This window comes from Rattus norvegicus, chromosome 17 (assembly GCF_021556685.1).
Source record: "Rattus norvegicus strain SHRSP/BbbUtx chromosome 17, alternate assembly SHRSP_T2T, whole genome shotgun sequence".
In the NCBI taxonomy this organism is placed as follows: domain Eukaryota; kingdom Metazoa; phylum Chordata; class Mammalia; order Rodentia; family Muridae; genus Rattus; species Rattus norvegicus.
In genome coordinates, this window is record NC_141550.1 from 91841005 (window position 1) to 91853448 (window position 12444).

Consider the following 12444-nt stretch of genomic DNA (forward strand, 5'->3'; position numbering starts at 1 on the left):
ATTCCATTGCAGGACCAGCACTGACTGTTATCTTCGAGTGGGCTTAACTTAGAGAAAACTGTGTTCAGGTGTTTGCATAAATTATCTAAAAATTCAGTATTCTACCTACTAAAAGTACCTCCGTTGCAGCATCAAGAACTACCTGGGGAAATTAGCAACAACCATCTCAGAGAGATTATGTTTTTCCCTGTCTTTTAGACATCCCGAGACCTGGCGTGTTTCATACAGTTCGAAAATGTTAACATTTACTATGGGATTCAGTGCAAAATGAAATACAAAGCACCCACTGACCACTGCTTTGTTTTAAAGGTACGTCATGACTTGCTGACTTAGACTTCTAAGCCGTTTCAATTGTTAGTTGCACTTAGGAACCAATGTTAAATGTTATTTCATAAATTTTAATATGATATTATAAAATGTGGAGTTTTAAACCAAAATAACAAAGTACTGTGATCTCTATCAACTTACGTCCCCCAAAGCTTTCATCTGATCCTAAAATTTTAAATCTGTCTAAATTTATTTAACTTACATAAATTTATTTAAATTCATGAATTCTGGAAATAAAGGTTTCATCTCTTGATCAAACTAATTTAAAATTCCACTAATAAAATAGACCAGTTTTCAACTCTTCACTTATATTTTTATTCCACTGTGAGTGTTTTTGAAATCATGATCTTGCCAACGTTTTCTAGAAAAATAATACAGAAAAGACTTTTAAGAAATTACCCAGGTTGTAAACCTTTTTTTTTTTTTAAAGTCTCATGTATGTCAGGCTGGCCTCAAGCTGGTTGTGTAGCTGAAGCTCTCCTGGTTCCCCTAATCCATTTCCTTTCACCTTCCAAGTGCTGGATCAACAGGCAGGTTTAGGTTGTGAGACGTTTAAAGGTGCATACTGTCTGGAGGAAATGTGTGTTAGCAGAGATTTGAGGCAGCTTAGACATCTTAAAGTTAGACTCTCAGACCAGTCAGATCAGCAGGTGAGTTATTTTTATAACTACACTTGAACTATAGTGTGTCTTTTGACCTACAGAGCACTGGACTTAAGGTAAGTTTGTTTGCATTTGTTCTTAGTTTTAATAATTCAGCCAAGTCAAATATTCAACAATTTGTCTTCATCCACAATTAGCATTGCTTATTGTAATCAAATAATCGCCTGGAGTTCCTGGCTTTGTTAAGGACTCAATATTATGTGGCTTTCATTTAGACATGCTAGTCTTTCCATTAGTGTGTACCCACTTCTAGTAATTTATCAATAGTTTTAACAGTAAATGAACACCATACCAGCCTAGTTAGCATGACACTTCTCCAAAGGTTCTCACCCAGGGCCTTTCGGTTCCTGGGAGACATTTGGTTATGCCTAGAGACATTCTGATATTCATAACTTGGCACAGGAACCAGGCACTACCTACTGGCATCTAACAGAAGCCAGAGCCGCTAGATATGACTAATGCACAGAACGACCCACACCCCGATGACCAGGACCCCAGGACTGACATTGCTGCTGTTGAGAGATCCCGTGCTCGTAAGGTGAAGCCCAGTACTGTGGCCGCAAAGGGAGAGGGCTAAATGCATTCACGTGCTCATCCATTCGTTCAGCACTTACTGAGTGACAGCTGTGTTCTGGCTAAATGCATTCACGTGCTCATCCGTTCAGCACTTACTGAGTGACAGCTGTGTTCTGAGCACAGTCCAGGTGCCGAGAAAACAGGAGTAAACCAAATGTACTTTGATCCCTGGTTTTGGAGTTTATGGTCAGTGTGAGGGACTGGCAGTGAAGAAAAGCTTGTGATGGGACGACAGGTGACAAATACAGCTGAGAATCAAAACAGAGCCAGGCCAGGATCCCCTCGGACAGGGGTGGGGGTGGGAGGGTGACATTTGGCAAAAGACATAAATGAAGTGAGAAGGGAATTGTAACCGAAGGGAAAACACTCCAGAACAAGACCCATAAGGGTAAAGGTCTTGAGGTCCCTCCCTCCTGAGGTCAGAGGAGGATAGCCAAAGACAGCACCCTGCCTTCTTCTGGATTTTGTGCATCCATACCCATTGCTCATGTTCTGATCTGATACGGCAAAAACATCAGACAGATGTCAGAAGAGGGCATCTGACACCTTCTTCTAAGACTCTATGCCTATTGCACTGAGACAGGGTCTGTTTCTAAACCTGAACCTCAAGTCTCAGTTAGCCTGGAAGCCAGTAAACCCCAGCTATCCCCCATCTCCACCCTACTTGGAGCAGGAATGCCCAGCTTGTTATGGGGGTGCTGGGATCCAAACACTGGTGGTCTTCACTGTGCAGCAAGGCCTATTCATTGTTCAGCCATCCCTCTCACTCGCCCTGTGCTTTCTTAAGAAGAATTTAAGTGTTAATTGCTGACCAATGTCCTGATCGCATGTTAGTCACAACACAAATTCTGTTGTAACTCAGGCATCTGTGGTTCTGATACTGAATGACAAGCTCTTCGATTTGGTTTTGCAGATTTCTTTGTTGAGAATGGCACAGGCATCCACAGAATGTCGCATGCTAGCCACCAAGTGCCTGATTCACATTTTAACAATCTGACCTTTAGGTTAATTAATGCAACAAATCCTTTTTGCTATTGGACCACTCTACTTGATTTGATTGATGTTCCCGACATCAAGGTCCTCTTTAGAACGTGATTATTGGAGCAATTACTGATTGCATTACTGATCACTGAGAATTTCTGAGGAAGCTTTCAACACTAGAACACAGTGTGCTGCAGCCATCCAAAAGTGTATGCCGCCATCTCCTGGTCCAACTGGAGAACTACAGCAACAGTCTGAGTACTGGTTGGAATTGTCAGGGAAGAGGAATCTGATAGGGATAATCATACAAACTGACTTCCAGGCCAAGTTGATGCAAATTTGGAGCCAGTAAAGGAAGCAATCCAATTAAAAGAGTCAGCTTTTCTCAGGTGCTAGGAAAGACCACACACAGGAATTCTTTACATTTTCTGATGTTTTATTCCTGTAACATCTTAAAAATATGGTGCTTGTCTTAGTGGCTCAGTATAAACTCAGAAATTCTAGTGGGTCAAGAAACATACAGGGAGCTCTCCAAACATAAATTTTTATCATTTTTAAAAGCAGAAATAATAAATTTTGGAATAAAAATTTTTAGTCCAAAAATTTTTGGACTAAAGTCCTTGTAGTCTGTGTATCTTGTAGAGGGTGGGAGTGGGGGCAAGTCAGGCACAAAGCTTGCAGAGAAACCAGTCCACATGCTTTTCTTCGTATCCCAGCATATTAAAGGCACAGTTCAAATGCTCAGATCACCTTTGATGATAACCTACTTTCCTGAAGGTCAGTGAGTTTGCCGAATGCAAGCGGAAAGGCCTATGCAGCGCCATAGAGAGGGATCGCAGCTTCACTCATTTTCTGCCTGTGGAACCCTGAAGTAGATGGTCCCAGATCTCCTGGTTGTGTAGTAGCACTAATTTATGCTCATGCTAGCAAGACTAGCAAGCTGCTCTACAGAAACACACACACACACACACACACGCACGCACACACACACATTTTAGTTGCTACTTTTTATATACAATAAAATGTAATGGAAGTTACAATGACCCATGAAAATTGACATCACACATATTTCAGATCTTAGGTTTGGTTACCAGCCTCTGGCCCAATAGCTTCGACATTTCTGATGCAAGAGTAAATGCCTTGCTTATTTCTTTATTTAAACAATTATTTTGACACCCAGACTGCAGTTCTATTATACGACAGGCACGTTATGCACCCCCAGTCTTCCAAAAAAAAAAGACAGGCAAAGTTCCCATCGATAGAGAGCTCAGTATGTCAGAGCCAAACAGAAACAAAAGCTACAAGCACAGGAGACTCGAGAAACGAGAAACGGAGTTGCAATCTCTCCTTTCTGTCTGCCACATCACTGTTCTCTTGAGAACTCCTGGGGGCCTACATAACCCCTGTACAACATTGTTTATGACCACTTACCGACAGATAGAAGATTCGAATGACACCCTCCCCTGCAGAGTATGTGCCCGTGTGGATGTGAAACCATCATTAGGAAAGAGAGATCGTTGCAAAACTCTGTATTCTTGGTGAAAGAAATGACACCTGGACTAAATTTTGGCATAAATAAAACTCTAATTTTATTAGCACTGGCTTTGTAACATAAAATGCATATTAGGTAATCCCCTTTGTATAATAGAGAAGCAACCTGATTTCCAATGAGGGACAGAAACCTAACAGATATAAAGGGCTTCAGCATTTAAAAGGGGGAGATACAATTATTACTGGCATATTAGAAGTGCTTGTGGTTAGAGCATATAACAGGCTTCATAAATCTGTTCAAAGTTTGGCCTTTTTCTTAATACTGCTAGGGGATGAACCCAGAGCCTCACAGATGCAAGGCAAGTGTGGCCACTGAACTACACCCTCAGCCCTTTTAGTACCTTTTACTTTTGAGACAGGGTCGCTTTAAGATTCTCAAGTAGATCTCAACCTGGTGATCCTCTTTTCTCAGTCTTTTTGGTAGCCCAAGTTGCAGGCTTGTGCTGTGGTGCTGACAGTTTAACAGTTCTTAAAACAGTTCTTAAAAAAAAAAACTGGGTATGCTAATCTATATTCTTGGCTACCAAGAACACTGAGGTGGAAGGATCATGAGTTCAAAGCCAGCCTGGGCTTCAGAACGACATCTCTGCCTCTTCCTGATCCTAAACCTGCTACCAGGTATATTTACCACCATCTCAGGAAATCATACACATTGTTAACGTTTCACTTTAAGTTTTTTTTCCACTTAATAAATTGCATCTATTAATTGCCTTCAAAACTGCTTCTTTGTAGCATCCTCAAATTCAGAAGGAATCTCAGTACATCAAGTACCTTTGCTGTGATGACGCAAGAACTCTCAGCCAGTGGGTTATGGGAATAAGGATCGCCAAGGTGAGTGTGCACTCAGCTTCCTGTGTCCTTAGGTCAGCCAACAAGCCTGTTTACTAGGGCCAGCATCTCACCATTCCTGGGTACAGATGTTATCTGTTTGTTCTTGGTTCCTTTCTCCCCCTCAGTAAGTGGAGTCATAAACTTATTACTACACAAGCACACACCTGTCCAGTGATGTGAGAGTCAGAGTTGACTTTCAAACAAACTGTTCAGACTCACGGGGAGAATTGCAAACACAGTATGCAATTAAGAAACTCAAGACTGGGCCAAAGGTGTGTGTGCCTTAGTGGTGGAGCGCTTTCCTAGCAGGTGTGGGGTCCTGAGTTTGATCCTACCATAGGAAGGGAAAGAAGCAAATTAATTCGATTAAACGGTTACATGGTCAGAATCTTGTGATTGGAATTTGGTGGCTAGCCCTGACCTCTGGTGTGTAGGTGGGAGAATTCACTAATTTTGAAAATCTAGAGAACTTTTTAACATTTGAAAGAGCAACCGATGAAATAAACCCCCCAAATACATGGAGAATAATGGCACCTTTTTCTCTTTCAATGTGGCTCTTGACTTGAGTGCAAAACTTAAAATAAATGGATTCCTTTCTTTCCCCTGTGTTCCCTCCTTAGTACGGGAAAACTCTCTATGATAACTATCAGCGGGCTGTGGCTAGAGCTGGACTCGCCTCTCGGTGGACGAACCTGGGGACTGCCACTACACCAGCTCAGCCTGCTGCAGGTAAAAGCAGAGAAGACATTCACATTCACACACCCACAAAACCCGAGCCTAGGTTTTAACCCACAAAACCCAGTCTCTAGGTTACACCCCCAACAAGACCAGCATCTCCAGGTTATTCCCACAACAAACCTGCACCCCCAGGTTACAAGCCCGCCCCCTGCCTGATAACCACCAATGCAGAGGGGAGCAGAAATTAAGTTCATGATCTGACTCGAAGCACCAGCCAGTTATGTTAAAGTCCACAGTGACTTTCCAATTAGACGCTTGCACACTCACCCCAAACTTGAAGCCTTCTATAAAGCCTTGCCTGGTAGATATTAGGGTGCTCCTTCTCCACCAAACCATCCCATGTGATGGTGGTGTGCTGAGGTTTACAATAAACCCGTAAATAAAGTGCTAGTCATGACTTTAGGGTGGGCTACAAGGAGATGTGTCTCATCAAAAATACAAATATTGTATAACGCAAGGCACCTTAGTGCCTATCTAGCAGGACACTCAGAGAATATATGGGGTCATGCCCTGCTGTTTTCCCACAGTGGGGTGATGGGTAGAGTCTCTTGCCCAGTACCAGGCATGGCATCCTAAGGTAATACAACCTTGACTTGTTTGTATTTTTAAGAAGAGCACCCACTAAGATTGGGTGCCTGCCTAATGCTTTCTGCTCTACACAGAGAGCTGTCCTTTAGTATCTGTAACCAATTCTAGGAAGCCCTTAAGTGCTCCAACAAGTACATGGCTGTTAGACTGTACTGTTCAGTACAAACAACAAAGAAAAAATTGCACGTGTTTGATGAAAGCCACTTATTTTCCAAGGCTTTTGGTCAGTGGGCCTAGGTCTGTCTCAGGGATGCTCTCTGGTTGGTGGTTTCAGTCTTCCTGAGCCCCATGGGCCCAGGTTAGTTGACCCTGTGGATTCTTCGTGGTGTCCTTGATCCCTCTGCAAAGCCCTTTCTTAACCACAGAGACACAGATTTTTCATGCGGCTTTGTGACTTGTGTTTCCTTTAGCAATGCTTCGTATTCTCAGATTCTCCTTTGAGAACCCTAAAATTGTCTTCTCATTCTCCGCTCTCTTTGGCTCCCTCAGGACTTAAAACAGGCACCAGCCAGCCCAATGGTCCAATGCCCCAGGCCGCGCCTTCCCCTGGTCCTCCTCTCCGAGAGACCCTGACACAAACTGAAACAACTAAGGTAAATCACAGATCCACTCAAAGCTTGTCAAGCTAGCACCTAAAAGCCTACCCTCTGGATGTGAGCAGGTCCTGGTACCTTCTCTTTTAAAAACCCAATTCCAACAACTAGGAAACCACTACTATAACTTCATTTAGGAAATGGCTTCATATTTTAACAAAAAGCTTCCTAGGCCAGAGGTGAAAGTTAAAATCAGCCGTCGATGACTGCTTTGTGATATCCTAAGTGTTTGTTAGCTGCGTTTATTATGACAGAAGGCTTTTCATCATGTTCTCTTAGTCAGCCCTTGAGACTTTCAGTTTTGTTCTGTTCTAATGAATTAGAGCAATTGATGAATTAGTCAGACGCCCTATATGAAGTGCCAAGTGATTCCCAAAACAGATCAGAGACTCCTAAAAGGGGTCCACTTATAAAATGTGCATTCAATATTTTCCAGTTAGTGACTTAAATGCATGCTCAGGGTGATAGAAAAGAAAGCACATTTAAGAAAATAACCAAGAGCCAAGGGTGAAGATTAGTTAAACAGCATGTGCCTGGTATTCATGAGGGTATGAGGCCCTGGGCTCCATGGACAGCAAAGACAGGAAGGAAGGGAGGGGGGGAAGAAGGGAGGGAAGGAGGGAAGAAGGGAGGGAGGGAGGGAAGGAGGGAGGGAGGGGAGAGAGAGAGGGAGGAAGACTGTAATATAATATAATATCCTCCATAACTTTTTCTATAAAAGAGACTAATGAAGATTCATTTAAATTCACATAAAACCTGTAGTTGATTGTAATTTAGTTATTAATCCAATTCAGCCCTCTCTTTAATTTCCACTGTTTCTTGTGGTTCAGAACATCTTGGACTAATCGTGGTCCTATCCTATCACCCACGTATAACGTCCATGTGCACAGCTTCAATAATTTTCTTCATCCACCCCTTCAGCGGTAAAAGTGCATATTGGTGTTTACTGAAATCTTTGTTGTTTTTAAAAGCCATTTCAGACTTTTAAAAGCTGTTTCTCTAATCTATCCAAGCCTGAGAGTCTCACCATGCCGTGTTCTTTCTGTTATATTTTTATTATTTCTGTAACATTAGTCCAAAGGAAATATTTTTTAAAGCCAAAAGATTAAAAGAACCCCAGGATAGAAATAATTTTTTGTGACTGCCAATACCCAAGCTGCCTGATCCAAAAAGTTTAAGAAATATATCACAAGTTTTATTAGCTTTGCATGCTAAGTAAATAAATGAAACAAAATTGAAACTCATTGAAAAGTACATTGTTAGAAAAAAATCTAAATTTAATATTCAGTAGTTCAGGCTGTTAAGCAAAGAAAAAAATAAAACAAGCTGATAAATTATAAATTAAAATGATAATGGTTTTTACCCGAACATAGTCATTCAATTCAGCTGCCTGAAATTGCTAGGAACACTGTATTTATATAAATACACTGTTACTAAAATACACCATTGCTATCGCTGCTGTGAAGTCCTCTATAGAATGCTGTAGATTTTAGAGTCTACAGAGACTTAAGCCAGGTCAACTGTTCTGACTCTAGGGCTTATCTCACTAGAACACGAAGCAGATCATGTTCAGTGTATACCTGACTTTCATAACACAGAAGCTCGCACACACACACACACACACACACACACACACACACAGAGGCACGCACACACGTGCGGTTTTTCACCAGGTGTCCTGCTTCCTGCCACTCCCTTCTGAAACCGTCTAAGGTACAAGGGCAAAGCTTATGATTAACTCCTCCTTTGAAATACACAGTCTGGGAACCTGAACCTTCGTTCGGAGAACAATACTGCATAGAAATTTCATCCACAATCAAGGGAAAGATTAAACATGCTCTGCCCCAGGAAGAGATCCTTTGTTGCTGGATTTGTAAAACAGTTACCTGTCACCCAGACAGGACTGTTTCTCTTAGTTTCTTCACTTGCACATCCTTCATCCCAACCAAGCGGGATATATAAGCAAAGAGGGGATTTTTTAGCATAATATTCTCTGAGCATTCACAATTTATCTCAAGTGCATTTATCCCCCCATCCCCCAATTCCAGCTCCTCTCAAATACCCCTCACTCCCACACACTCTTCCCTCCCAACTCCTGTTCTCTGCTTTCTTATTACCCAATGTGTCCAATGTTGCCTATCTACTTATGGGTGTAGGGCCAATCACTGGGTCACAGTCAACCTGCCAGGGACCACCTCCCTAAGGAAAACTTACTCTCCCTCCCCGGTAGTCATGGGCTGTCAGTAGATCCTCAGCTAGGGGTGAGAGCTCATTGCCTTTCCCAGCTGTGCTGGAATGTTGACCAGCTGTGGGTCATAGCCTGTCAGGTCCAGGACTTCCACCCTCCTCTTCCCCAACCTCTGGTTCTTACGGTCTTTCTGCCCCTTCATGCTCCAGGGAACTGAGCCTTGGGGGCAGGGTGTGTGACATAGATGGCCCACGTATGACTGCGCACTCCACTGCCACTTGTTCTCTGCACCTGGGCCAGTGCGAGTCTCTGTAGTAACTGCTGTCCACTGCGCAAAGACTTTTCTCTGGTGAGAACTGAGCTGCACTAACCTAAAGATATAGAGATATGTTTAGAAGACAATTTAATACTGTGTTCATTTAGCAAAAATAATAGTGCATTCACCCCTAGAGTCTGTGAGCTCTGTACCCAAGTTCTTGGCCAGATGTTAAGCTACAATATTTTGGTGAACTCTTGGAGATGCCCCTTAATTATCTCTATGCCTCCAAAGGTGTGGCACAGAGGCATAGTACACAGACACACACGCGCGCGCGCGCGCACACACACACACACATAGACACACACCACACACACCTAAAATTGTGTTCCTGGATATGCCCAGGACACTGATAGCTTGCCTTAGGTCAGGAGTAGGGAGTCTTGGAGAATCAACAGGCTTCCAGTTTGAGCTGAGTGAGGAGTTGTTAATACTTTAGAGAAATATTTAACTTCTGTGTAAGACTTGCTAGGGAAGGTCAGTGCTTGACCTAAAGACAGTAAACACTTACTAGAGTAAATGTGGTTTAAATGCCCAGTTACAGAAAGTGCTGTCTTAGTGCTCACATCTAACGATGTGACCGTCATTTGGAATCATTCCTGTGCCTGGAGAAAGGTCAGCTCATGAGCACCCTTAGACCCAGATAGGAGGGAATGGGGCAATCCCATCAGTAACAATGAACGCCACATGACGGATGTATTGTCAAGAACTGTAAGAACTCTTTGTCACTTTGTTGAAGGATGAAAAGCAAGGCTTGGCTAACCACTCCCCAGGAGCAAGCAGGGAGAACCACCGCCCTAAGAGCAGCCTGCTTCCACCACCCCCTCCAGTAAGACGATCTTCGGACACCTGTGGCAGCCCTGCCTTGCCACCCAAAGCCAAGGGCCCTGGCAGCTGCACCTTCACCGCCCAGCCCGAGAACTTCCTGCCACCACCACCGCCCCCACCGCCCCAGGAGGACGACAACAGCATGCTACTCCCACCACCCCCACCCCTGGCCTACCTCGATGAGCCACCGGATTTCGTGCCACCGCCCCCACCACCTGCAACTGTTGAAGACTCTGCATTGCCACCCCCGCCGCCACCCCCACCCTGTCTCTCCCAGGAGATGACCAAGTCATCTCCATTGCCCGCCAAAAAGCTCCCAGTGCCCCCCAAGAGGCAAGAGAACCAAGGACTCCCTGGTGCCCCAAGGAACACGGAGCAAGATTTTATGTCAGACCTCATGAAAGCATTGCAAAAGAAAAGAGGCAATGTACCCTAGAGACATGTCAGCATCTGGGACGCTCTCTAGCTAGATTCATATTTTGGTACTCTGCTGTCATGCATCTTGTTCATTTTAGTAAAATGTTTTGCCACTAGAAATAATGTAAAAACTCTTCACTGTTGTGCATACTGTGTTCATAGCCATTAGACTAGCTGTATTTGGAGTTTCTAACTGTATACATCCAAGCACACAAACATGCACATTCTGTATGTTTTCACCTGAATGGACTTTTATCTTGCAGTACAAGCTAACTGAAATGATATTCTGGATATGTTTCTGTGTGCTCAGAAGGCACAAATTTTTAAAATTAAAGTTTGTCTGAAAATAGTATTTATAGAAATAGTGTTTAAATTTTGTATGGTGTCAACACTACTTTATATTTGACTCTCAAAAAGTTTCAAATTCCTATGCCTCCTTAAGTCTTGTTCTATTTCCTTCTTGGTGTCTGTAACCTACAGATATAGCAAAACAGGGAAAAGGAAAAAGAAAGAAAGCAGATGTTCCATTTTTTTTTATACTCCTTGGTTGATCTATCTCTAGCCCTAATACTGCTTTTATGTGTGGGTGGGTGGGTGGGTTGGCTGGTTGGTTGGTTGGTTGGTTGGTTGGTTGGTTGGTTGGTTGACTGGCTGGTTGGTTGGTTGGTTGGTTGGTTGGCTGGTTGGTTGGCTGGTTGGCTGGTTGGTTGGTTGGTTGGTTGGCTGGTTGGTTGGCTGGTTGGCTGGTTGGTTGGTTGGTTGGTTGGTTGGCTGGTTGGTTGGCTGGTTGGTTGGTTGGTTGGTTGGTTGGTTGGTTGGTTGGTTGGCTGGTTGGTTGGTTGGTTGGTTGGTTGACTGACTGGTTGGTTGGTTGGTTGGTTGGTTGGCTGGTTGGTTGGTTGGCTGGTTGGCTGGTTGGTTGGTTGGTTGACTGACTGGTTGGTTGGTTGGTTGGTTGGTTGGTTGGTTGGTTGGCTGGTTGGCTGGTTGGCTGGTTGGTTGGTTGGTTGGCTGGTTGGCTGGTTGGTTGGTTGGCTGGTTGGCTGTTTTGTTGATTGGCTGGTTGGTTGGTTGTTTGGTTGGTTGGCTGGTTGGTTGTTTGGTTGGCTGGTTGGTTGGTTGGTTGGCTGGTTGTTTGGTTGGTTGGCTGGTTGGTTGGTTGGCTGGTTGGTTGGTTGGCTGGCTGGTTGGTTGTTTGGTTGGTTGGCTGGTTGTTTGGTTGGCTGGTTGGTTGGTTGGCTGATTGGTTGGTTGGTTGGTTAGTTTTGAAGGGCTGGAGATGAACCCATGAGTGCCTACCTAGGCAAGTGTACAACACTGAGCTATAAACACCTACCCTACTTTTCCCTTTTTTGGGTTTTGTTTTTTTAAGTTTGAACCATGGCCAGGCGTACACACCACACACACACACACACACACACACACACACACACACACTCACACACACCACATTAGTATTTGTATGTGATGTATCTGTGTGAATGTATGTGTGGATATTTTATAGAGAGAGTCCACTCGCTCCTCCTGTATGTGGATCTGAGGCTTGGGTCCTCATACTGGCTTACCCACTGGCCATCACACTGGACCAGTCCTTGCTTTTTAAAATGGATGGACAAAACTATACATAACTGGTCACTTTGTTTTGTGAATCTCTAGACACAGTGGTACAAATATCCTTCAGAAGAAGCAACTGGAAAAGACAGACTCATGTGCATCCTACAGCTTGACCATGTCCCTCAGAAATTAACTGCAGAAGTTTAAGGCCCAACATATTCTGTGCTCAGTGAGCCAACTCTGCCTTCTCTAATTGGCTCTTTGGTGGCCTTGTAGAACTGTAAAGTTGGCTTA

At 43.6% G+C, this 12444-nt stretch overlaps 1 protein-coding gene across 5 annotated transcripts in view; it reads left to right on the plus strand.

Annotated features, from left to right (window-relative positions):
• Apbb1ip (amyloid beta precursor protein binding family B member 1 interacting protein) overlaps positions 1-11108 on the plus strand; it is a 93216-nt gene extending 82108 nt beyond the window's left edge. For 4 of the 5 annotated variants that reach the window (XM_087590864.1, XM_087590867.1, XM_087590865.1 and 1 more), the window contains 5 exons: positions 199-309; positions 4830-4928; positions 5549-5657; positions 6744-6847; positions 10091-10948. In XM_087590864.1, the coding sequence (XP_087446990.1) occupies positions 199-309; positions 4830-4928; positions 5549-5657; positions 6744-6847; positions 10091-10615 (948 nt within the window). In that variant the 3' untranslated portion in view covers positions 10616-10948. Of the gene's footprint in view, positions 1-198; positions 310-4829; positions 4929-5548; positions 5658-6743; positions 6848-10090 lie in introns of all 5 variants that reach the window. The other variant, NM_001100577.1, reaches the window with a different exon arrangement.
• Positions 11109-12444: the final 1336 nt, after the last annotated feature.